A 24,973-nucleotide genomic window follows, 5' to 3' on the forward strand; every position below is an offset into this window, starting at 1 on the left:
GTCCACGTGTTAATGCAAACAATATGAAATGAATCGGTTATAATATACACTGTTAACAGTAGCGGAAACTAAACTTAAAAATGCTTCGCTGAACCACAAATTAGCCTACATGTATTTAGGTGTTTGACGCTAGCGTCAACTTATGCACGATTACACATTCAAGGACATTCACATTCATTTTATTTTTGAAAGTTCAGTGTTTGCATTCTGCCATTACCTCAAATTGTCTGTGACTGTGCGCCATCTTTCCTAATTGTGCGAAGCACGCAAGTGCTGCGATGTAGCTCCTCCTTGCTGGACACGTGCTCCTCCTCGTTGGACGTCTAGCGAGGAGGAGCTACGAATAAGCTCCACCCATTTGCTCTACAGCGATTAGCCTCTCCGCTATCTGCTGCTGAATTTGTGGCTAGAAGGGATACCGCTATGGCCGGAAGTGATGCAAAATCTCGACATAAAATTACAATAAATTCTATTAGCTAATGTCTACACCTACCCCAACCCTTAACCCTTACCTTACAATAATATAAAAAAGTTATTAACTGTTGTCAGCCTGAAAAAAATGATGCGGTATTGAAGTGCGCATGCCCAGTGGACGTAGCTGTATCCCTTCTAGCCATAACACCACGTGCACGAAAGCTACGCGCGGGAGCACGTTTATTATCGGGCTAATGATCACAGTTTAACAGTGTTTTATACATTAACACAAGTCTTATTGAGTTGGTCAGGAGTTTTTACACTCCGTATTTATACAGATAATCTAGAAATAATCAGGTAAGTGAAATATTTTCGTGACGTTTTAGTTAGCATCGTTTTGGGAAGATCCGATAAAGAATTGTGTGGGTTGTAGAAAACAGATCACAGCACTGTAAAAACTAAATAATAAAGCCAACAACACGATATTTATGTGGGTTGCAGGTGTTTATAGATAAATCACAATGTCCCGTTTTTAACAATGTAACGTTAACTCATTGTTAGCACGTGTAACTTAACATACAGCTCTGTATACCGGTTAACTAGATGCAGGGATGTGATGTCTAAAAAGGATTTACCATTCATCTTAAAAAAATGTATCTAAATAAAATAATAAACAAATCGAAAAATTAAGCGATGTGTACCAAGTTCCTTTATAACACGTTATAACATTAGCAGTAATTGAAGTATAACACAATAGTTGCTCACAAAGTGTGTTAAAATTAATCAAACACCATTGTCTTTAAACAAAAAATAACTAATTGTTAGAATAAGTCACGCACGCACGCACGCACGCACGCACACACACACACACACACACACACACATATATACATATACATATACATGACTGGTCATTGAGTCAGTAAATGCTTTGAGAAATAGACTTGTGTCTTTATTATCAGAGTGTGTGTTTAAGAGTCAGATATTATAAGAGTTCATGCAATGGTGCTTGACTGAGTCATGAATAATTGATGTTCCAGCCAAAGGTTTCCCAGAAATGTTTGTTTGGTTCTGAATTGATCTTGTTCTTATCACTCTAATGTGCTTGTGGGATTCGATTTAAAGATTGATCTTAGTGACAGTTTGTGCTTTAAAGCTGAAGTGTGACATTTCTCCATCACAACTTCACCACAATGAAATTGTTGAGAAAGTTATCACATGTGACGTGGTAGCATGTCAGTGTAACATGTTTCTGGAAAACAAATGTTCAAATTCACCGTTATCACCTGTAACAGCAACATTGAATCATTAAATGAGCACTGATTTCTATGAGAAGAAAACCTGAAGCATGTTTGTTGTATTCTGTCCAGTCAGATGAATCACGTGTATGATTTCTTCTCATTTGTTTCTCCAGTGAATGAGCGGCATTATGAAGTATATACTGGTGACAGGCGGTGTGATATCTGGCATTGGGAAGGGTATCATTGCCAGCAGTGTGGGCACCATTCTCAAGTCCTGCGGCCTTCACGTCACAGCCATCAAAATCGACCCGTACATTAACATCGATGCAGGCACTTTTTCCCCCTATGAGCATGGTAAAGTCTTTATTTTGAAGCGTTATACTTTAACATAACTCACCTTGCACGGTTTATGCTATAGATACAGTGTTTTTACCTCCTACCCACCAAAACTAACAATAAAAGGCTCAAATGAAATGACACGGACACCTCTTAATAACAGAATATCATCACGGCACGTGCATGGAGTGAAATGCATTGTAATGACACAGCTTACCCTGGCAACCCCATGGCTTACCCTAGCAATGCCCTAGCAACCTGCTCAAACACCAACATCTTAGCATAATGGGTTGGGCTGTCACGATTATGAAATTTGGCTGACGATTAATTGTCTAGTAAATCATTGTGATTATGGCGATTAATTGTCTGTTTTAGAGATTTGACATTTAATTCTCATACATTTTTGATTGAGCTTTGAAACGACCATATTGTTCTGAATATAAAGAAATATGTTTTTTATTTTCTTGGAAATACATCGGAAAATATTGGTTTATCATATATTAAAGGTTAAGGCTTTTACCTGTCAATAATACAACCGCCAAATACTTGTAAATTAAGTAAACTGATCAGGAGTGAAGCCACCATTAACATGCTATCAGTCATAGAAAAGCTTCTAGTCTGTTTTATTCTCACTTACAAGACTACAATAACATTTTACTTGTATGTTAATGAAATTTTGGTAGACTGGTTTTCATACTGAGATTATCTTAAATAATATTATATTGTACTGCAGGTTATTTTTATGGTATATTCTTTAGTTTTTATTGTGTTGTGGTGGTACAATTCACAAGTATTATAATGCTTTAGTTACAATAAATACACGAGAACTACAGCACGAACAAAGAATACATCATCGCATTGATTCACTATAAGTTTGTGTTGTTTACATTTTGCACGTACACACCGCGCCATCTATCAGTTTCAAACGATCTCCAAATCCAGTGTTATATCCAAAAAAATAAAACATTCATCACCGAAATGCAGTGAGCAAACAAACACAGATAAACTTCCGTCAGCCGAGTGAAGAGGCATTGATGGACGTGCTCTTTCTCACGCTGGCCGGTTGACGCGTGGGCGTCCTTTTCTGGGAGAATTGTCCAATAGGGGACTAGGAACTCTTGTTACGAAACGGGAATCCGGGATTGAAAAAAACTTTCCGAACCCTTGCGGAGTGAATTGAGCACAGAAATACTACATCATACGTTCAACTCGTTTTTTGCCAAGTTGACCATGTTAAGCTTGAGAAGCCAGAAGGTTGAACAGTGTAAAGAAGTCAGAATGCATGAAATAGCATGTCACCTCCGCTTCAAATATCTGGTATAAAGCGTCTTTGTCAAATGTGTGTAAATATGATGCGTGTTATTTGTGTGTAGGTGAAGTGTTTGTGTTAGATGATGGAGGAGAGGTCGATCTTGATCTGGGAAACTACGAACGCTTTCTGGACATCCGGCTCACCAAAGACAACAACCTGACCACCGGCAAGATCTACCAGTCAGTCATCAATAAAGAGCGCAGAGGAGATTATCTGGGCAAAACGGTACAGGGTAAGAAGATCCTCTGAGAAATGTGTCTTCCTCCATAAGATACTACTACTAAGAATTTCATGATAAATGCTGTTTTTAAAATGGATTTCCAGCCAACTGTGGTTAGGGAGAAGTTGGATGACATTGATCGTTGTCATTTGTTGTAGTGGTGCCACACATCACGGATGCCATCCAGGAGTGGATGATGCGTCAGGCCCTTGTTCCTGTAGACGACGATGATGTTGAACCACAAGTCTGTGTCATTGAGGTAAGACCACCACATTCATACCTCATGTGATGAAATCCATTTCCTTTGATGGGTTTTTAATATGTGAGGATTTGCGTTTGTCCAGCTGGGTGGTACAGTGGGAGATATCGAGAGCATGCCGTTCATCGAGGCCTTCAGACAGTTCCAGTTTAAAGTGAAAAGAGAGAATTTCTGTAACATTCACGTCAGTCTGGTGCCACAGGTGAGCGCTTGTGTTTAAACACACATTACAACAGATGTCAGATGGCATGTGTTCGTATTAGTGACACGCCATCTCTGATGTTCAGCCCAGCGCGACAGGAGAACAGAAGACCAAGCCCACCCAGAACAGCGTGAGAGAGCTCAGAGGACTGGGACTGTCACCTGATCTGGTGAGATATGATCAGAACGTATCTTCTCCATCCTGACCAATCACAACATTGCAACAATTTTCTAAAAGTCCTCAAGTCTAATTCATGCATTTGTGCACACGCACACTGCGGACATATTTTGGGTAAAAAAATGAGGATGCAACAAAATTCAGGTGGCTTAAATGTTGTCTGAAGAGGCAGCTCACTTGAAAACTGAGCCCATGTCTGTTTAGTTAGGACAGGTGGTGTTGTCGAGAGGTTTGTTTCGCCTGTGAGTTCATGTTGTTCTTTCTCTTCTAGATCATGTGTCGATGCTCCACACCACTTGATAACTCCGTTAAAGAGAAGATCTCCATGTTTTGTCATGTGGAACCTGAACAGGTACGTCAAGGTTCTACAGGAACGTCTAAAATCGCAGGTCTGACAACTAAAATATTATACACGTATTGTATGCATTGACCCCCGCTTAAAATCTCTTTGTGTCTGAAGGACGTTTGACTGCAAAGAGTGAATGATTTGTTGTCGTCTTGTGCAGGTGATCTGCGTCCATGACGTGTCGTCTATCTACAGAGTGCCATTGCTCTTAGAGGACCAGGGTGTTGTGGGATACTTCTGTCGCCGATTGAACCTGCCCATAGAGAACAGACCCAGGAAGATGCTTGCGAAGTGGAAGGAGATGTCAGACAGGTGAGACCATAGACACAGATTCAGGAGCGCTTTATAAGTTGCTTAAAGCTCTGAAATGATGCCGCCGGATCAAAAGATAGTGTGTGTGTGTTGTTGTGTGATTTGTTCATCCATTGTATGTTATTGTGAAAGGTCCGACAGGTTGTTGGAGCAATGTTCCATTGCTCTGGTGGGGAAGTACACAAAGTTCTCCGACTCGTATGCGTCTGTCATTAAAGCTCTGGAGCATTCAGCTCTCGCCATCAGCCACAAACTTGAGGTGAAGGTGAGTCAGTCCACCCGAAGCTGCATGTCAATGCTGATGGTCAAAGACTTGTGTGAAGGTCACTGGGAGTCAAATGATGTTCATGTTCTCCATCGTGGCTTTATTCGGATCGTATGGTTTCATATAAAGTGACTTATAACGTAACACAGCGTCACATGTTTTTTTCAGTATATAGATTCTGCAGATCTGGAGTCCAGTACATTACAGGAGGAGCCGGTGAAATATCATGAGGCCTGGCAGAAACTCTGCAGCGCTGAGTGAGTACAATTGTCACCTGTTCATTGCATCATCGTCCACAACAACAGATGATAACGTTAGTGAAACCACTTATGAAATGAACCATGGTTTAATTACAAATGCTAAAACATGTGGCAGCCACAAATGACTCATGGTGTAGCAACAGTAAACATAATTCAGCTATGGTACTTGTAGTAAAATATGGTTAATACAAGTGGTAGTCAATCTGCCAATTTTGTAAATCAACACAAAAGGTAAACTTTTTGTTTTTCACAAGAGGTCATGTAAAGACTTTCTGAAGAAGTTTAAACGCATGGCAAGTACCAACACTTTTCACTTCACATGCATGCAAACATGAACTGGCTCAAGTTCTTGCCGTTTTCAATATTATAGAAAGTCTATAAGTGTATGATTGACAGCCCTCGTGTCCAGGCTAATGTTACTGCTGTTGTATTTCATGTGTCCAGTGGTATTTTAGTACCGGGAGGGTTTGGAGTCAGAGGGACGGAGGGCAAGATTCAGGCCATCAGCTGGGCCAGAAAACAGAAGAAGCCTTTCCTGGGTACCATCACATGGATATTTCATTCAAATATGATGAAATCTGCAGTGTTCGTACTAACACGGTTTATCTTTCAGGCGTGTGTCTGGGGATGCAGCTAGCTGTGTGTGAATTCGCCAGGCACATATTGGGCTGGACAGGTACGGCTGCCGTGACGTTAAATCCGTGTTTCCCAGTCAATTCCCAGTGCCCCGAGGACTAGGATTGAAAAACACTGCGATAAAGAGAACGGCTGATGATTTAGTATTTACACAATATGTTAAGAGTGTCATTCTTCTGTTCCATCACAGATGCAAACTCCACAGAATTTAACCCGGAAACAGAACATCCTGTGGTGAGTTTCCCTTCCTATCATTGAAAGTGAAGGGTCATGAACACAGCTAATTAAATCAGATATGAACGTAAGAATGCATTTTGATTGGTTGTCTCGCAGGTGATTGACATGCCAGAGCACAATCCAGGACAGATGGGCGGCACCATGCGATTGGGAAAAAGGAGAACCATTTTCAAATCCAAAAACAGCATACTAAGTGAGTAAACGTCACTTTAATACTATACCAAACATTTACATTTTATGCATTTGGCAGACGCTTTTATCCAAAGTGACTTTCATTGCATCTTACTATACATTTGTTACTATGTATGTGCAATCCCTGGGATCGAAGTGCCATGCTCTAATCACTGAGCTACAGGAAAGCTGTATGGCAAAACAATATAATTTTCATTTTATATAAAATTGTTATTTTTTGTCATACAGGAAGACTTTACGGGGATGTGGACTATGTAGATGAAAGACACAGGCATCGTTTTGAGGTACATCTTCTCTACTTCGTTTGTTATACTTGTGTTAGGGCTTTTGAAATGATCAAAATACTGCAATTGTAACTGGGTGATTTAATACTGATCGACAGTTAAATCGTATAGTCAAATGACCAGAGTCTTATTGTTAAGATTAAAGATGCTTCTTTGTTTTTACAATGAACTATCGGCTGATATTGGAAGTGTTTAAATTGTTAGCTGTACTACTTTCGTTTGATTTTGAAAAGGCTCAGACTGCAGACATTTTTGTTTCTCTATTTAGTGCGCATGGCTTATGAGTGATCTCACCTGATTAACAGTTGTTTTCCCTATGCATGTCTAACGGTGTATTTTGGAAAAGATGAAGGGGTGTAACCCCGGCATCCTGGCCAAATTCGCCCGTTCGCCTCTATACACCATGGCCTCCTAATCATCCCCATGTGTACTAATTGGCTTCATAACTCTGTCTCCTCTCCACCAATAAGCTGGTGTGTGGTGGGCGTTCTGGTTCAATATGGCTGCCGTCATCCAGGTGGATGTTGAGGAGATTCCCCCTCTTCGATGTAAAGTGCTTTGAGTACCCAAAAAAGCGCTGTATAAATGTAATGAATGAAGGAATTTGTAGGTTTTTTGTCAAGTCAAATATTTAATTACGTAAAATACAACTCTGTGCCTTAACAGTTATCGGTCTGTTTTAATGATCATTTTATGCTGTCACCAAAAATTGATCAAAAAATGCCTAATATATAAGAGTACATCTCTAGATAACACAAAAGAGGTCTTAGCCTTTTCCTGTTTGAAAATGTGGTGCACTCCACTGCCTTTTTCGTTGACTTTGCTTGCTATACAACCACTGAATCAGCTGCCCTGTCAGTCAAGGAATATAGCGCGAACTCTCTAGTTGCTGTTAAATGTCATATTAGCAGAAACTAAAACCGGTACAAGCAAAAGGCGCTTGCTCTGACTATGCTCGTCAGACAGAACAAGTTTCTCCATCATTGCACTCTCTGGACGTTTCAAGAACTGTAAAGTTCCGTCACCATTAGGGTTGGGTATCGTTTTAATTTTAGCGATTACGGTTCCGATTCTTCTTATCGAATCCGGTTCTTATCGATTCTCTGTTCCGATGCCAATATTTTTTGGGGGAGAGAAAAAATAGCAAATACTTAAAAAACAGTTTTTACCTTTTATTCTTGCCACATTTAGGCTATAACCAGTAGGCTGTAACTGTTAACTGTGACATTCGTCAAATAATGAAATAAACAACACTTCCATTAAGGAATAATCAGAAGCAATTACAAACCCAAACTATTTAAGTATAACACAAAATACAACATAAAATATATAACATGCAGTTGCTAGATCATCCATTATCTAAACAATTATTTGTGAATAAAATACTGAATTAATTCATTTTTTAAAAGTGATTCAATTAATAATTCAAATGAATATAATTAAAAAAAACTAGAACATGTTGTCCTGTAGCTTCCCGAATGCATTTAATTATGATCACTATTTTAAAAAATTAAGTAACTTAAACATAACTGATTGTCTTTTCATCTCTATCTGTATTTTGTACCGGAGTGTGAGACGCTGCTAATAGCTGTAAGTTATCTGGTGCGTTGTAGCAGGAGGACTCGAGGCTGAGACTAAACACGGTGCATTCCTTCAGATTAAAGACGCGTTTCATCATATAAGAGGTACTTCCTCCCTTTCACGAAATATCTTTACCCCACGTATTGCATGTGGTGATGCTGTCATCTTCTTTCACAAAGTTTAACCAAACTTTTGAACGTTTGCTTCGTTCATAGTGCCGATGGTAATGAACTGCGCATGTGTGTAATGAGATAAGGTCCTTGTCGCAGGTCCTGGCAGACAGATACAACTGTAAAATTCTCACTGCCATTCGCGAGTGAAAAAGTCAGGAATCAATAAACAGAACCGAAATGCGCGTCCTATCGAATCCCCGGTTCTAAAATGGAACCGGTTCTCGATACCCAACCCTAGTCACCATAGCCCACCTCTCCTTTCATTTGATTGGACAATGAGCAGAAAAGCGGTTGACGTCGTGCGCCATTTATCCCAGAGTTGATATTTTTCAACTTCAGTCGCTCCGTCTTCCAGCAAGAAAACGCATTTTGTCACCACTTATGGTGCTTATATGTAATGTCTTAACTCTATCATTATTTGCCCTGTTGCGCAGGTGAACCCAGAGCTGAAGCAGCACTTTGAAGATAAAGGTTTCAGGTTTGTGGGTCAGGACGTGGAGGGTGAGAGAATGGAGGTCATTGAGTTGGACGGTACGTGAGAGAGGACGAATGTGTTAGAAAACATTCACTAGACTCAAGAATCCTAAATCGTTCGGTTTATGGGTCTTGAGATCATGATGCATCTTTGTTTTGCAGATCATCCCTATTTCGTTGGTGTACAGTATCACCCAGAATTCACATCAAGACCCATTAAACCATCTCCACCGTACTTTGGTCTGCTGTTGGCTGCTGCCGGGCGACTTCCAAATTATCTTCAGAAAGGCTGTCGGCTTTCACCACGGTATGGACCTGTGTTACCCCAGCGGCTCAACATACATGTGTCTTAACTGGAGCTTTTGGTCCCATTTGAAGTCTAAATAAAAGCTCGACTTACACAAGATGGAAAATCGAGTCTCTATTGAATCATCGGCAAAAATACTATAAAAATTGTGGCTAATGGTTACCTTTCTCTCCACAGAGATACATACAGTGATGGAAGTGGCAGCAGTTCTCCAGATTCAGAGATGACAGACTTCAAACTACTTTCAATAACTCAAGATTAAATCTGTATGATTTCATCCCGCTTGACTTTGACAAAGCAGTTTTTAATCAGGGAAAAGTATTGTGCTTGCATTTGGGCTGATTTTATTGCAGTGTTCTTGAAAGTTACCATTTCCAAAACCAATTTAAACCCTTACCAGTTAACTAAAAATCAGAGATGGTTGACCCAAAAATGAAAATTGTTAATCTCGTTGTTCCAAACCTGTATGAATTTTGTTTGGTAGAACAGATATTCGGACAAATGCTTGTAGACAAGCGCCGCAGAATGGTTCTACATTCTTCAAAATGTCTTGTTCAACAGAAAAAGGAATTTTTCATGCTATGGTAGTAAAGGGGGTTCAAGAACTGTTTGTTCATCAGAACAATGAAATTGAAAACTATTTGGAACTCAAGGCGAGCAAATAACTAATTTTTGGGTGAACTAAGCCTTTACCGGTTATTGGTCAAAGCTGGAAGACATCCAAATGCAGTCAGAATTAACATCTCCATCCCAGTATTGTTCAGTTGTGGGCTAGTTTTAACTGCATGTTATTTGATTTTGTTCGCTAAAGTGATTTTTTTAGCAACCAGTGATATTTAGACATCACAACACTTAAAAGGTTTATTGGTCAAATAAAAACAGGAATATTAAACTTCTAGATTATGAGTTTTATTAAAACAGAAAACTGCCTAAAGCCTGTTCACACAGTCCAGTCCACTTGCAATCACACAGAACCGCTACAGCGGTCATCTTGCATCCTTCAGGTCCAGGTGAAGATCACACCTAAAGGTTAGAAAGTAAAATGAACAAACCACACATACAGCTGGCATACACGAACATCAGACTGAATGATCTCAGCCCCATATCCGCAAGTTTCATCCAGCAGTCACCATTACAAACACTGTCATCATCGATCTGTGAGCGGTCACATTAGCTTTGGTCATGGCTTAAGTTAGACGAACCTGGCCTTGAATCGCCCCGTTCCAGAGATCCCATGTCATCTCCACCTACAAGACGAAAAACAGCTCATTTCAATACTGATATAGCAAGTGACGTAATGAAGTGACCAAATGTCAGACAGTAGAGTGACTGGCTATTCAGTCCACTGTGTCTGTGGCAAAGTCTCCCCGTTCATGAAGCAATACCTGGAGAACCAGGTGCACTGTGACTGCACCGATCCTCAGGACATTCATTTAATAAAAAGCAAATTACCTTCAGCTTACTAGACTTCTCAGGAAGTGATCCCATCTCACTGCCATCTAAAACAAGAAACAAGCATCAGCAAAGCACATTTAGGAAAGAGAAACATGCCATTTGTTCAGTTTTCAGTGGCTCAGATAAAAGATAACTTTCTCATAACAGAGCTGCTCTCTCAGATAGGGCAAGTTCTGGTCATCACAGCCAACATGAAAACAGGTGGAATACGAAACGAACAAACCTGCGAGGCGGCATACTGCCGTCATTCAGATCATCCTAGCACAACTACCGACCAAAGGAAATCTTCACCTGTGTAGAAAAACAAGACAAGTAAATACAATCCTATATTAGCCATCACAATAGGAAAAAAAGGTGAAACATACCAGTTGTTCACTCAACTCATCCTTCTGAAAACACGGTCAAACACATCCGAGCCATCAGACCTGAATGAAAACAACAGTCAGACCCAGACAACTTAAAAACAGGCACATCTTTGACAAACACGTGTGTTGTCCTTTGCCTTAATGTTGCCGAGACAGCTACAGGTGAACTGTACAGCGACCGTCGGTCAAAGTGTTGCTCTTGGCTCCCGTTTGACCGCGCCTGCTATAGATGAACAGGAACGGCTTCGATAAGGGCCACACAAAAAATTTTTTCGCAGTGTGCCTAAACTTGGCCAGCAAAGACCACCCTCACAGACCCCAGTTTTGCGCGAATTATCCCCTTAAACACGTTAGGCCCCGCACGTGCTGCAGTTTTATGCACTTAACACGAACGTAAATAATAAATGTACCTCTGCGGCATGTGGATGGATGGACATCATGGTGAAAGCCAAGGGATTCAACTGAAAAGCAAATACACAATTATAAACGATTTTACACAACCACGCAAAAAAAGTTACATATATAGAGGAATATAAACGTGCATTTTAAAGCAAGCAAACACAATTGACAACGAAAAACCTTTAGAAAAAAAACCCTGCATTAAATGGCCAACCACGTTGCGTTCTACATTTTAACGGCACGAGTCGGTCTACATGCGAAACTTGACATTACAAAGAACGCTACGCTGATAAAAACGAATAGAGATTAACTTCAACAACCACATACGACAAATAAACATTATGCAGACTTTTCAGCCTAACCCAATCCACGTTGCGACAAAGATTACTGCTAGACTAGACTAGACAAAAACCACGAACACCAAAAATGTATAGTGTAAGTAGCGCTACATAGATTATATAAATTATTTAGAGAAAACTAAACATGGAAACCCTCAACACAGGCGTCGCCGTTATTGGATTATATTTGCGCTTACCTCCACACTAGCTGTTCAACGCAGATCAAAGAAGGACGGAAAGAACGTGACGCACCCTTTTATACAGTGCTTCTTAACGCTGATTGGTTGAAGGCGACGTCTCGGCCGCATAGGGATATGGGATATGTAGTTGGGATTTCGAAGTGACGGGGAACTAAATCGAAAGTAAGCCAAACGGAGAGAAAACACGCGTAGGCCTACAGGTACAGCAACATAACAATGTTATTTTTACTAATTAATTTTAAATCAAACTCTGTATCTCTGTTAACATCAAACAATGAGCAACTGTATGTATTAACCAACATTAATAAAGAAAGACCAATAAATGCTTCAGGATAGAAGTAAAGAATAAACGTTTACTTTAAAGTGCATGTTGAACAGTCACTGCATGTCTACCTTATTTAACGTGATAAAGTTATATAAAAAAGTAGGGATGTAACAATATTATCACTATTGTGTTATCGCAATAGCAACAAACAAAACAAAGCCTGCTCTCTTTGTCGCTTTAAACAGACTAATAAGCTCTTTGCACTACCTCACATCTGCACTGTTGTGTATTTCACTGGTTTGCACTCTATCTGCCAGGCCCATTACCTATCTTCTTTTTCTCTTTTTAAATATCACTGCTTGTAAAAGTTGTGTATAATAATCTGTATATATCTTTTTATTCTGTGTTAGTGTTATTTGTATGCACCATGGGTCTGAGAGTAACGCAATTTCAATCCTCTATATGCATGTACTGTACATGTGGCAGAATTGACAATAAAGCAGACTTTGACTTTGACTGAACTGTCTCAATGTTATGGTGGTCACATGACTGTATGAAACGTTAGGTCTTCCTGGCCTTACATAGAGAATGTTAGAAAAAATAATAGATGTTACCTTTGGCGAGGTCCAACTGGTGCAATGATTTAATTTTATAAAAAGGATTTTTAGGTCATTTCACCCCTCTCATACTAAAACTCACACCTCTAAGCAGCAGTTATGATTGGAGGATAAAGAGAAGAGGATGCTTATGGCACGTTTCCAAGTCATCACTTGTCATGTTAAATACTGCAATTAATATCGTATTGTGGATGTTATACCGAGGTATTATTGTTCAGTGAGATTTTGATATTGCAACATCCCTATATAAAAGTCTTATTAATGTGAAAACACTTGAACTAATATTTTATTTTAAGTTTATCTTGACAGTTTAGTTCATGTTTACAGTAACACTTTACAACAGGTGTGATAATATAGATGCAGTTCTGTTGCATTTTTATTGTTTCATTATTTTGTTGTATTTGTTTATTTATCATGACACACTCTTATTAAATTTACAGACATTCCTGTTTTCTCAAACACATTCAGGAAAGTGTTCTTAAGCAGTTGATGTGTGTGTTAATGAGATAAAATGGCCAGTATTTCAGTGGATCAGGATCACTTCATGTGTTCAGTGTGTTTGGATCTACTGAAGGATCCAGTGACGCTTCACTGTGGACACACTTACTGTATGAGGTGCATCACAGACTGCTGGGATCAGGACGATCAGACGGGAATCTACAGCTGCCCTCAGTGCAGACAAACCTTCAGCCCTCGGCCTGTTCTAGGGAAGAATGTGGTGGTTGCTGAGATGGTGGAGAAGCTGAAGAAGACGAGACTTTCTGGTGTGTGTTACGCTGGAGCTGGAGATGTGGAGTGTGACGTCTGTACTGGAAGAAAACACAAAGCCATCAAATCCTGTCTGACGTGTCTCAAGTCTTACTGTCAAACTCATCTTGAACGTCATGAGGAATTTCTCTCAGGAAATTCACACAAAATAGTGACTGTCACTAGAAAACTGAAGGAGATGATCTGCCCTCAACATCAGAAGCTTCTGGAGGTTTTCTGTCGTACTGATCAGCAGTGCGTTTGTTTGATGTGTTTGATGGATGAACATAAAAACCACGACACAGTTTCAGCGGCAGCACAGAGGACACATGAAGAGGTCTGAACTGAAATCACACGCTGTTGTAGACTCTTAATGTTCACACATCGTCACATGACTTATGATCTTTATTTTCTGTGTCCTTCAGAAACACTTGAAGGAGACGCAGAGAAAGTTTCAGGAGAAGATCCACCAGAGAGAGAAAGATGTTCAGGAGCTGAGAGACGCTGTGGAGTGTCATAAGGTGAAGTGTGATGAGATGTGTGCGTGTGTGTGTGTAACTGTAATGCGTGTGTGTGTGCGTGTGTGTGTAACTGTAATGCGTGTGTGTGTGTGTGTGTGTGTAACTGTAATGTGTGTGTGTGCGTGCGTGCGTGCGTGCGTGTGTGTGTGTGTGTGTGTGTGTAACTGTAATGTGTGCGTGTGTGTGTAACAGCGGTGTGCACAGACAACAGTGGAGGACTGTGAGATGATGTTGACTGAAGTGATGTCATTGATTGAGAGAAGACGCTCTGAGGTGACACAGCTGATCAGAGATCAGGAGACGGCTGCAGTGAGTCCAGCTGAAGGACTCTTGGAGCGACTCAAGCAGGAGATTGATGATCTGAGGAGGAGAGACGCTGAGCTGGACAAGATTTCACACACAGATGATCACATCACTTTCCTACAGGTCTGTGAAGTCTCTTTCATTCATCAACATTACACTGACAGTCTAAACCAGTGGTTCTCATACATTTCAGATCAAGTGCCATCTTTAATAAAATTAAAACTAAACAAACTACCTAATGACCGCCATAGAAAAAGCACATGAATAAACATTCAGTTTCAGCTAGTAGAGCTATGAATCTTTATCTTTACACCTCGTCCTCCAATTCTAATGTATTGATAATACAAACACTTTTTTATTTACCAACTGTTAAATAAAATAAAACACTTTTCTGTAGTGCACAGTTAACAAGGCTCTGTAAATGACTTTTATGGGGATTTATTAACTTTGTAGGGACTTGCAGAAAGACCACAAACCTACAGTATTAAAGACAGACAATGTAGAATGAATATTAAAGACAGAAGATAAATAAATATACGTATACTTAAATATCAAGAGAAGTGATGAAGCTGTACATAACAAACAGAGACTTGCACTTTACTGCAGCAGCTCGTCAATGCGGCGCGTCAAAACTAAATCACAACGCGCTCTTCATTGATTTAACCTTGAGTAGATGCAATCTTGTCCAGCTTGTTGAATTAGCGCTTTACAGCAATAACAACAGCTTTAAACAGCGGTTCAAGTTCAGAAATACATAAGAAGCACGCTATTGCTTAACAGGAACAGGGTTATTGAGATATCAGGATAAGTTAGCAACGACAATAAAATACAATAATATTAGAGCGAAGTGGTAAAAGCACTGATACAAACAAGCCGCCGGCAGCGATGCAGGAAACAGGAACTCTTGAGTAGATGCAATCTTGTCCAGCTTGTTGAATTAGCGCTTTACAGCAATAACAACAGCTTTAAACAGCGGTTCAAGTTCAGAAATACATAAGAAGCTTAATCTGCTTACATCGACCAATGATAAATAAACGATAATTAATACAACTGTATTAAAATTGCACATAGGCTATACGAGATGTATTCCGTATTTATCGATCATGTATTAAACATTTGACATTGTATTTAAAACACAAAATGAATTTAGTTTTTAATTTCCTGTCGTGTCACGTACCACCAGGGGTCTCATCAAGTACTACTAGTGGTATGTGTACCACAGTTTGAGAACCGCATGGTCTAAACAACATCATATATTGTGTCAGTATTGCTTGTTTTCATGTGAAGTCATGATGGGATTTGTGTGTTTATTTGATGCTGTAGAGTTTTCAGTCTCTCTCTGCACCTCCTGAATCTCCAGACGACATCAGTGTCACTTTTCTCATTTCTTTTGATGCTGTGAGAGAATCTGTCCGTCAGCTGAGAGACAAACTGCAGGATTTCTGCACACAGCCCATGAGAAAGATCTCGGGTAAATCATTACATTTGGCAGACGTTTTTAATTCAAAGCATATAACATTTTGTCAACACGCAAAAACACTGATGGTTTACAAGGCCATGTCACAAGGAGGATTGCAGCTGAAGAAAGCAAGGGAGAGAATGAACAACAAGGAAGATTTTTGTATTAGACACAAATACATAGACAGTTATTGGTTAGTCAAATAAATGCGGAACAGGTATGTTTTGAGTTGTTTTTTGAATTGTTAAAGATGCTGCAGTTCGAGTGGAGGTTGGTAGTTCATTCCACCACAGGGGAACCGAATGTGTCATGTCAAAGATTTGTTTATTATTTTTTAGCACCACCTTGTGGCATTTTGGTGTAGCTACAAAGTACATCGATAACTGAGCTAATTTCTAAGTGGCTGTTTAAGTCATGTGACTCTCGGGTTAGAGGTTAATCTTCTCTTTACGTTTGTGCCTTGGAAAGGCTTTGCCTTTTTACAAAAGAGAAAGGAGAGGAAAGAACAAAACAGTAAAAGCTCTCAACCTTACTTCTGCGTCTGACCTTTTCTGACTCCTGTTAGCTATCTGTCGGTTTGCATAGACGAAACACGCACCTGGGACAGAATAGTAAAAAGGCATCTGTACAGCGGGCACTACATTTCAAGGAAATCAAGCTCTAAATCCATTATTCCTCATTCATCATCACAGAGTGATGCAGAGGGTTTTCTTTCTATTCCTCATTCATAAGCAGAGAGTTTGTTGAATACTACCCTTTCGAGGGCCTTGGAAAGGAAGGGCAGGAGTGAGATTGGTCTGTAGTTGCTGACCACTGAAGGGTCAAGTGCTGGTTTCTTGAGTAAAGGTGTTACCAGGGCTTGTTTAAATGAGGTGGGGACAATACCAGTGGTGATGGAAGTGCTTATAATGTGTGTGAGTTGAGGCAGTAGAGACGGAGAGATAACCTGTAGGAGATGGGAAGGGATTGGGTCTAGGGGACAGGCAGTAGGCTAGGTGGAAAGAAAAAAATTGAAGACATCAGTCTCAGAAAGAGGAGAGAAAGAAGGGAGTTGAGGACAGCAAGGGGTAAGAGAAAGATCTGGGATGTGTTGAGCAGAGAATTTGCCGCTGATGGTCTCCACTGTATCAGTGAAGAAGTTGGAAAAGGTCAGCGAGGTACTGGGGGGAGGTGGAGGGGGACAGAGAAAAGAGGAGAAGGTTGAGAAAAGCTGACGCTTTTTTTTAGATGCAATTTGGATTTTGTTTTGAAAGTACTTGATTTTGGCTGCAAATATATCAGTAGCAAATGAGTTAAGATGATGTTGATACTTGGAGAGGACAGCAGGGTCTCCAGACTTGCGCCACTTCCTCTCCGCAACCCTTAGCTTGATCTGATGGTCACAAAGAGTCTCAGAAAGCCAGGGGAAGGATGTTGTAGCACGTGCAGGCCTAGAGGTGAGAGTGCAGACATTGTCAAGACAGGATGTTAAGGTTGTACAGAGACTATCTGTAGCTTACTCGGCGTTAAGAGACGAGTAGAGGGTTGTGGTGGGTAGGGAGGAAGACACCATGGATGAAAAGCAGGTAGGAGAGAGGGAACAAAGATTACGGCGGAAAGAAACAGGGTTGGGGTGGAAGGTGAGATTACGGGAAGAGTTACAGTGAACTTGATAAAGAAATGGTCAGAGACATGCAGGGGAGTAACGAAAATATTATTAGCGGTGCAGTTATGAGTTAGAACAAGATCTAGCAGTTGTCCTCCTCTGTGGGTGGGAGGGGTGTTGGCCCTGCGGAGGTCAAACGAGGAGAGGAGAGTCAGCTGCTAGTGGTTTGTCTAGGTGGATGTTAAAGTCGCCTAGCATTACCAGTGGAGTGCCGTCTTCAGGGATAGAGGACAGCAGCGTGTCAAGCTCTTCTAAGAAGTTTCCCAGATGACCTGGAGGGCGATAGATGACAACACAATGTATTTTTGATGGTAATTGCATGGTATTCGAATGAGGAGTTACTGCAAGAAAAAGACAGAGGAGTGAATTTCCAGGTGTTTGAAACAAGCAAACCTGTTCCACCTCCTTACCCAGAAGGACGAGGAGTGTGGGTGAAATGGGTGGACAGGGCCGATGGAGTGGAAGTGTTCTCTTTACAGATCAATGTTTCAGTCAGTGCCAGAACACTGAGGTTAGACTGACTGGCAAAGGCCGGAATGAAGTCTGCCTTGTTGACAGATGACTGGCAGGCCCTACAGCCAGACAAGCAGATTGTTGAGGGCTAGTGCAGAGTCAAGTTTATTTATATAGCGCTTTTTACAATTTTCATTGTTACAAAGCAGCTGTACATGAGACATTGACTATAAGCAAAACATTTAAAGATATTCATGTAAAAACAAGAAAAAGGTGAAAACACATAAGACTGACACACCCACATACAAAACACACCATACACACAATATTCACACATGCGCAGACACACAGATGCGCACACACAAACACAGACAAGCACGCACACACACACAGACACGCGCACACACACAGACACGCACAGTGAATGAAGAGGGAATGAAGATGGTGCTGAAGTCTCCGCTGTGTACATTTGTAAGTGGGTCTGTGGAGGACAGTCTGAATGTACTGGAAATGCATGTTAGTAGCAAGAAAAATAGACAGTAGGAAAGAAAGATAGCTGTGGAAGAACTCAGCGTGGTGTGCAGTGTCCTGCTGGTGTCGCTGCGCGGTGGAGTTGCACAGGTAAAGTCTCAGGTCAGTCTTCACACGAGGGCTGCCACTTCAGAAATCAGTGCCATTAAAGTAGAGGATTCCTAATTGCTTATTGGGTCAGTGATTGCGTCACAGCTGAGTCCACCTACTCAATTAACAGCTCAAGGCTTCAAAGTGACTTAAAGTGCTAGGTAAAACACTGGACATCTGACATCATATTAGAAATACAGTCCAGTGGAAGGACATTATGATATCATGAGATTGACATTGTTTATATCTGCTGATTTCCACAGTCACACACACCAACACTGTCCCCAGGATCAGAGACGACTTCCTACAATGTAAATAACACACACCACAAGATTATCTTTCTGAACAATGATAGAGTTTATAACAGGGTTCCTCAAATCTTACCCTGGAGGGCCAATGCCCTGCAGAGTTTTGCTCCAACCCTCATCAAACACACTGAACAAGCTAATCAAGGTCTCAAGGTCAACATAAAGCCATCTGATCTATGAAGAAAGCTGTCATGTTTATTTTGGTGTCAATGAACTTTAATCACAATCAACTAAATGCTGATTTCTTAAAAGTATGCGAGGTTCATGGCATGAACTCATAAACGTTATCGCAGAGACATTTCCACAGCCATAAACATGTAACGGCATGAAACGAAACGTGATTGGTTGCTTGACCTGTCAGTCAAAATGGCCTCTTGGGCGGGCCTTAAATTTAAAGCGGCCAAGGTTTGCACACCTTCAGTATGAATCTGATGCATGCCTTTTAATCATAGGGAATGCATAAATAATGTTTTAACAGGTGGTAGTTTTAAATAAGTACCCTATTTGGCAATTCAAGTAGTATTTTTAACGTTTTCGGTCAATTTGTATCGCTAAATTTGAATAAAGCTGCTGCAAAATTAAGCATTTTTGGCTGCAGAAATCACAAAAAATCTCCGCAAAATCGTATGGGGACTGCATAGTGATATATGCATTAGTTTAATCTTATTAAATACATATTTTTCTTAGTTACGTTTGTTATACTGTATGGATTTTTGTGTTCAAAGATAAACTGAATAGTAAAATCGAAGAGTTAAAATCGGTTCTTCAGGACAGTCATTCATACATTTAAGAGTCAATGAAGAGTTCAGATAGGAGACCTTGATCAGATGTTTATTTTCATGTTTAAATTCATCCTTCTGTAATGTGTTTTTTCTTCATCAGATTCTCATCAGTTGACTCTGGATCTAAACACACTGAATAAAAATCTCTGTCTGTCTGAGGGAAACAGAACGATTACAAACACTTTCCTACAGAAGTGTCAGTATCCCAATCATCCGGACAGATTTGATGATGCGTGTCAGGTGTTGTGTAAAGAGAGTGTGTGTGGACGCTGTTACTGGGAGATTGAGAGGACTGGTGTTAATAATGTGTTTATATCAGTGTCATATAAGAGCATCAGGAGGAAGGGACCGGGTGATGAGTGTTGGTTTGGATATAATGATCAGTCCTGGAGTTTGATCTGCTCTGACTCCAGTTACTCATTCAGACACAATAAGATCAAGACTAAACTCCCTGTAAAACTCAGATCTGATAGATTAGGAGTGTATGTGGATGAGAGAGCAGGAATTCTGTCCTTCTACAGCATCTCTGACACAATGACCCTCATCCACAGCATCAGCACCACATTCACTCAACCGCTCTATCCTGGATTTACTGTTTGTCACAATTCATCAGTGAAGCTGTGTGATCTATAGATTATAGAGAGATTCTACACCTCACAGATTTAGACTGAATGGTGAATGAGAAACTGTCAGATGTTTTAATCACTAAACGAAAAGCAAAATCTGAATTTGAGATCAATCCAAAAACTATTTTAGTTTAAAGTGTGAAATTTAAGCATGTTACACTGAACATTTATTTTATTACTATTAAAAATCTCCATTCACATGGTTTTATGTTGTTCAGAGGTTGCGATAGACTTTTTCATTGGCTCGTAAAAAATCTGTCATAATCTATATATTTTTAAGGTGATGTTACGTGCTAATTAGCATGTTTGTGACATCATCACTATGTACATGCATTTACTCTCTGAACTTACTGAACTTAATACTCAATGCAGTTGAAGTCGTTTACAGATTTAATGTTTCTGTTGTCAGACATAAAATAATAATTACAGACAAATGTTTGTAATCATGTCCAATCAGTAACAATGGCAGATGCTTGTAAATACTGTTTTGTAATAATTTATTCACTTACAAGTAACTTTAAGCTGCTGTTAGGTTATGAATGTGCTGCTTCTGCCGCTCACTGAACGGAAAAGACGCAGAGAGACATTTTTCAACTCACTGAAGCGGCCCTAACACACGCGGTTTCTGCCAATCTTATATTAATCTTGAGTACCTATAGAGTAATATTGCATACTTCGTATCTTCGAAGAGTATTTAGTTTGATCACATTTATATAAGATAGATACAGCTGTACGATTATTTCCGAAAGCATACGGTGCATGGGGGGGGGGGAGGGGTAGGCTGAACTAAAGCACGTGCGCAACCATTGCCAACAAAACACAGACATCAGTTTCACTCACCGCATGCGGTTCATGTCCGGCATCTTTTAGTGCTGAGACGGCTCCATATATCAGTTTCAAACAATCTCCAAATCCAGCGTTATATCCACCATTTATATAACATTCATCACCCAAATGCAGTGAACAAACAAACACCTGAACTTTTCTCTCTCTCTCTCCTGCACATACGTAAGTGAAAGTGACGTCTGCGCACGCTCCTTCTCCTGCTCTCCTTGCTGCCGCGTGGGCGTGCCGCGTGCTTTTCCGGGAGAATTGTCCAATAAGGGACTAAGAAAAATTGTTATGAAACAGTTTTATATGTTCGAAAAAAACTTTCTGAAACCTGTACGATCGCTGGGGGAGTGTATCGAGCACAGAAATACTACGTAATACACCCAACTCGTTTTTTTGACAAGTTGACCATGTTAAGCATGAGAAGACAGCATGTTCAACATTGTAAAGTCAGAATGCATGACACATCGTTGCAGCACCCCTTTAAGGTTTATCCAAAATGACATTAGTCGCTATCGCTCTGTGAAGGAAAAAAGTCTGCAAACACTGCACCACTGTGCGCGCCTGAGTGTATGTGTGAGCACGCGACGTGGGGGTCTGATTAATTGACAGATGACTCATTGTAATCCGTCAAAGTGTCGGACGGCCTTCAGATTTTTCCGTCACTGGTAAAAAGAATCTGTCAATGACGGATAATTTTCGGTTAACGAAAATTGTCATAGTTCTATCGTTCTTGTCCAGAACGCGGGTGAATATTTTGTGGGGGTTTTTATTAATTTGGTGCTATTATGTGCAACAGAGTAAACAACACTTGGGTTTACTGTATGTATGTTGCATACAGACGGCTTTCTGCTGCTTGCAAACAGACTATTTTCAGAAAACAGTGTAGTTTGGATCCTGACATCTGTGTTCTAGTCATGGTTCTTGTGTCAGGATCTAAACTCATGCTCTGTGTTTGGTGTTTTGCTGTTGGAGCACATGGCTCATGATCTGTGTTTGCTGTGTGTTCTTCAGTCTTGTGTTCTTTGTTCATGGTTTGTTTTCTGTGTGTCGTGTGCTTTTGTGTCTTGATCGCACCCTCTTTTTTCCTGATTAATCATCATTCTATCATTATAAGTGCATGTTCTTCACCACTGCTCGCTGTAGTTTCTCTTTTGTTGAATAAAAGTTTCGTGTTGAAACTTGCTGTCTGCACTTGGGTTCTGTCTGACTGATTTGATTGTAGTCAATGACAAACACACAGAATTAATTTTATGTAACAATACTTGAAAAAAAAACATTATTTATACAGGCCTATATAACGCCTTCCCTAAAAAAATCTACCTTTCCTAAAAACATAAAATATATAACAGAAAAACATGTCCTCACTAAACTTCATAGCTATTTCAAAACACAATAGGAAAGAACAAGTGCAAGAGAAAATAAGAGGATATCAGCAATACATCACAAACAGCAGCTAATCCATCACGAAATAAACAACAAACACACTACAACCACAAAATGATTCATCTAAAGTTACACTGCTGTTTTTCAACGATCACCAGAGACTACACACTAGAGGTCTTCTCGGGTTCAAAGATCTGTACCCGATCCGAAATGACCCAAATCAATTCTTTCTCAACACGTTCTGCATTTGGAGGCTTCCAATAGTGGAATCAATACCTTGAAAACCTTCCACATATATGATATACGTGTATGCTCCGTTATACTGTATGTCAAAAATATATATATGCCTGTATGAAATATTTTGTACAGTTATTACATGTCATCACATTCAAATGAATGTTTTGACTCTCTTTGGTTATTTTTTGGTGTTTAACTTATTGAAAAGTTTTCTATTTGTTCTATCTATTGCATAGATAGAAGATCTAGTGTTAATTCACATTGTTTATAGATTATTATGCAGATACACATTAAATAATTGCTAAAAAAGCAACTCCCCAGATGCCAATCCCATACGGAGAACCTGTGGTCAATCCTCAAAAAGCGAGTGGACGAGCAAAAGCCCACAAATTGTGATCATCTCAGAGCACTAGCAAGGCAAGAAGGGTTCATCATCAGTCAGGATTTGGCCCAGAAGCTAATATCCAGCATGCCAGAGCAAATTACAGACTGTAATTACACTGTAAATATTAACTCTGCATATATTATGTTTTTGCCAATAAACACCTTTAAAACTTAAGATATGCTCATCATTGTTTTCCAGTATACCATAGAAACATGTGGACAATAATCTACAAACACAGCAGCAGCAAACTTTGCAAAACACAAAATGTATGACTCACTGCCAATACTTTTGGCCAGTACTGTGCAGTTAAAGGTATGTTACAAGTATTTCAAGTGTAAAAGTAATATCTAAATAGTATGTTCATAAAAATACAAGCATACTTTAACTAGTAGTTTATTAAGAATCCACCTTGTGAAGTATACTTACAAATGTACTACAAGTTTTTATCTACTTAACAATCAGTATGTCTGCAAGTTCACTTAAAGAAAGCTTACAAGCATACTTAAAGTAAATTAGTAGTTTACTGACTTTAAGCTTTAAGTTGTGCTACAAGTAATGAACTAGTAAACTACCAGTACACCTAAAGAAAACCTACAAGTATACTTGCAGGATAAAAACTACTTAACTGATAGTTTACTGGGAGTTAACTTCAAGGCCAGGTTTCACAGACACATTTTACCTTAAGCCAGGACTATGCCTTAGTTGAATTTAGATATTTATGTCACTTTTATGAAAACGCCTTAGAAGAATACAGTACTGGTGTGCATCTCGAGACAAAACAATGGCGCTGATATATTTTAAGATGTTTCTGGGCAAGTTATATTGAGTTAAGACAGGTCACTCATTCATTTTAGTCTGGGACTAGCCTTAAGCCTCGTCTGTGAAACCAGGCCCAAGTGTACTTTCGTAGACTAAACGTGTGCTAAAAGTATTTAACTAGTACACAAGTTTACTTGGAGTATAGTATAGTTGAAAAACGTAATTGTAAACTAGTTGTGCACTCAACTACTTACTATTGTTACACTTAGGGGCGGTTTCCCGGACAGGCCTTAAGCCTAGTCCCAGAATAACTTAAATGTTAGAGGTGTCTTGATCGACAACAACTTACAATGACAATCTTAAAATATATGAGTGCAATTGTTTTGTCTTACGATGCACACCAGTGAGGTCGTTTTATAAAGTATGTTTTTAAAAATGACTTAAATATCCTAATTTAACTAAGGCCTAGTCCTGGTTTAATCTTATCCCTGTCTGGGAAACCGCCCCATAAAGTACACTTAATAGTATACTTTTATAAACTAAAAAGTGGGCCAATTTAGTCCCAAGCGGTATTCATTTACATTTAGTCATTTAGCAAACTCTGTTATCCAAATAGTGCACTTTCAAGTATACTGCTAGGGGGTTCAAGCTAAATTCCTGGGGGGCCGCAGCTGTAACCTTAATCAAAAACAGTTGATTCAGCTAATCAAGGTCTTCAGGATTACTAGAAACTTTCAAGCAGGTGTGGGTTGGAGCTGGTTGGAGCTAAACTGTGCAGAGCTGCGGCCCTCCAGGAATTGAGTTTGACACCAAGTACTAGTCCATTGATATTAGTATACTTACTACATAAAATATACTTGAACTTTACTTACTGTAAGTATATTAACTTCAAGTATACTTTTTGATAAGGGCAGCTAGCACAGGTACGTCTGTAAGATGTCTGCCAAAGATCTGGAGATTTGCAAAAGATGTGCTGTGTAAAAACATCTTAGAAAGAGCAGTTTTACATCCATTCTGAATCATAAACATCTTACAGACGTCTT

General features: G+C 39.8%; 2 protein-coding genes, 1 long non-coding RNA gene and 2 other non-coding genes across 6 annotated transcripts; 2 read left to right on the forward strand and 3 right to left on the reverse strand.

Annotated features, from left to right (window-relative positions):
- The first annotated feature begins 621 nt into the window (after positions 1-621).
- On the forward strand, positions 622-10,124 carry ctps1a (CTP synthase 1a). The gene is made up of 18 exons (XM_057354224.1): positions 622-771; positions 1,829-2,009; positions 3,365-3,535; positions 3,682-3,782; positions 3,868-3,984; positions 4,070-4,153; positions 4,433-4,513; positions 4,668-4,819; positions 4,952-5,084; positions 5,253-5,341; positions 5,789-5,883; positions 5,958-6,020; positions 6,171-6,214; positions 6,314-6,410; positions 6,638-6,693; positions 8,882-8,978; positions 9,084-9,228; positions 9,406-10,124. The coding sequence occupies exons 2-18, from the start codon at positions 1,832-1,834 to the stop codon at positions 9,488-9,490; spliced, it is 1,788 nt and encodes a 595-aa protein (XP_057210207.1). The 5' UTR covers positions 622-771; positions 1,829-1,831; the 3' UTR covers positions 9,491-10,124.
- On the reverse strand, positions 10,116-12,021 carry LOC130566629 (uncharacterized). Its single transcript, XR_008964499.1, has 7 exons — positions 11,983-12,021; positions 11,459-11,509; positions 11,049-11,108; positions 10,907-10,974; positions 10,681-10,727; positions 10,431-10,475; positions 10,116-10,251 (listed from the first exon to the last, which is right to left on the reverse strand). It is a non-coding gene; the product is annotated as an uncharacterized LOC130566629 (long non-coding RNA).
- Positions 10,796-10,874, reverse strand: LOC130567546 (small nucleolar RNA SNORD103/SNORD85). Its single transcript, XR_008964595.1, has one exon. It is a non-coding gene; the product is annotated as a small nucleolar RNA SNORD103/SNORD85 (small nucleolar RNA).
- LOC130567547 (small nucleolar RNA SNORA16B/SNORA16A family) lies at positions 11,173-11,308 on the reverse strand. The gene has a single exon (XR_008964596.1). It is a non-coding gene; the product is annotated as a small nucleolar RNA SNORA16B/SNORA16A family (small nucleolar RNA).
- Positions 12,022-12,100: 79 nt separating the features above from the next.
- On the forward strand, positions 12,101-23,559 carry LOC130566625 (tripartite motif-containing protein 16-like). 2 transcript variants are annotated; one of them, XM_057354226.1, is made up of 7 exons: positions 12,101-12,185; positions 13,308-13,951; positions 14,040-14,135; positions 14,328-14,561; positions 15,762-15,909; positions 18,880-18,927; positions 19,807-23,559. In XM_057354226.1, exons 2-7 carry the CDS (start codon positions 13,379-13,381, stop codon positions 20,337-20,339), a joined length of 1,632 nt encoding a protein of 543 aa, XP_057210209.1. In that variant the 5' UTR covers positions 12,101-12,185; positions 13,308-13,378; the 3' UTR covers positions 20,340-23,559. The 2 variants fall into 2 exon arrangements, with proteins under 2 accessions (XP_057210209.1, XP_057210210.1); XM_057354227.1 differs by lacking the exon at positions 18,880-18,927.
- Positions 23,560-24,973: the final 1,414 nt, after the last annotated feature.

Source organism: Triplophysa rosa, linkage group LG16 (genome assembly GCF_024868665.1).
Source record: "Triplophysa rosa linkage group LG16, Trosa_1v2, whole genome shotgun sequence".
In the NCBI taxonomy this organism is placed as follows: Eukaryota; Metazoa; Chordata; class Actinopteri; order Cypriniformes; family Nemacheilidae; genus Triplophysa; species Triplophysa rosa.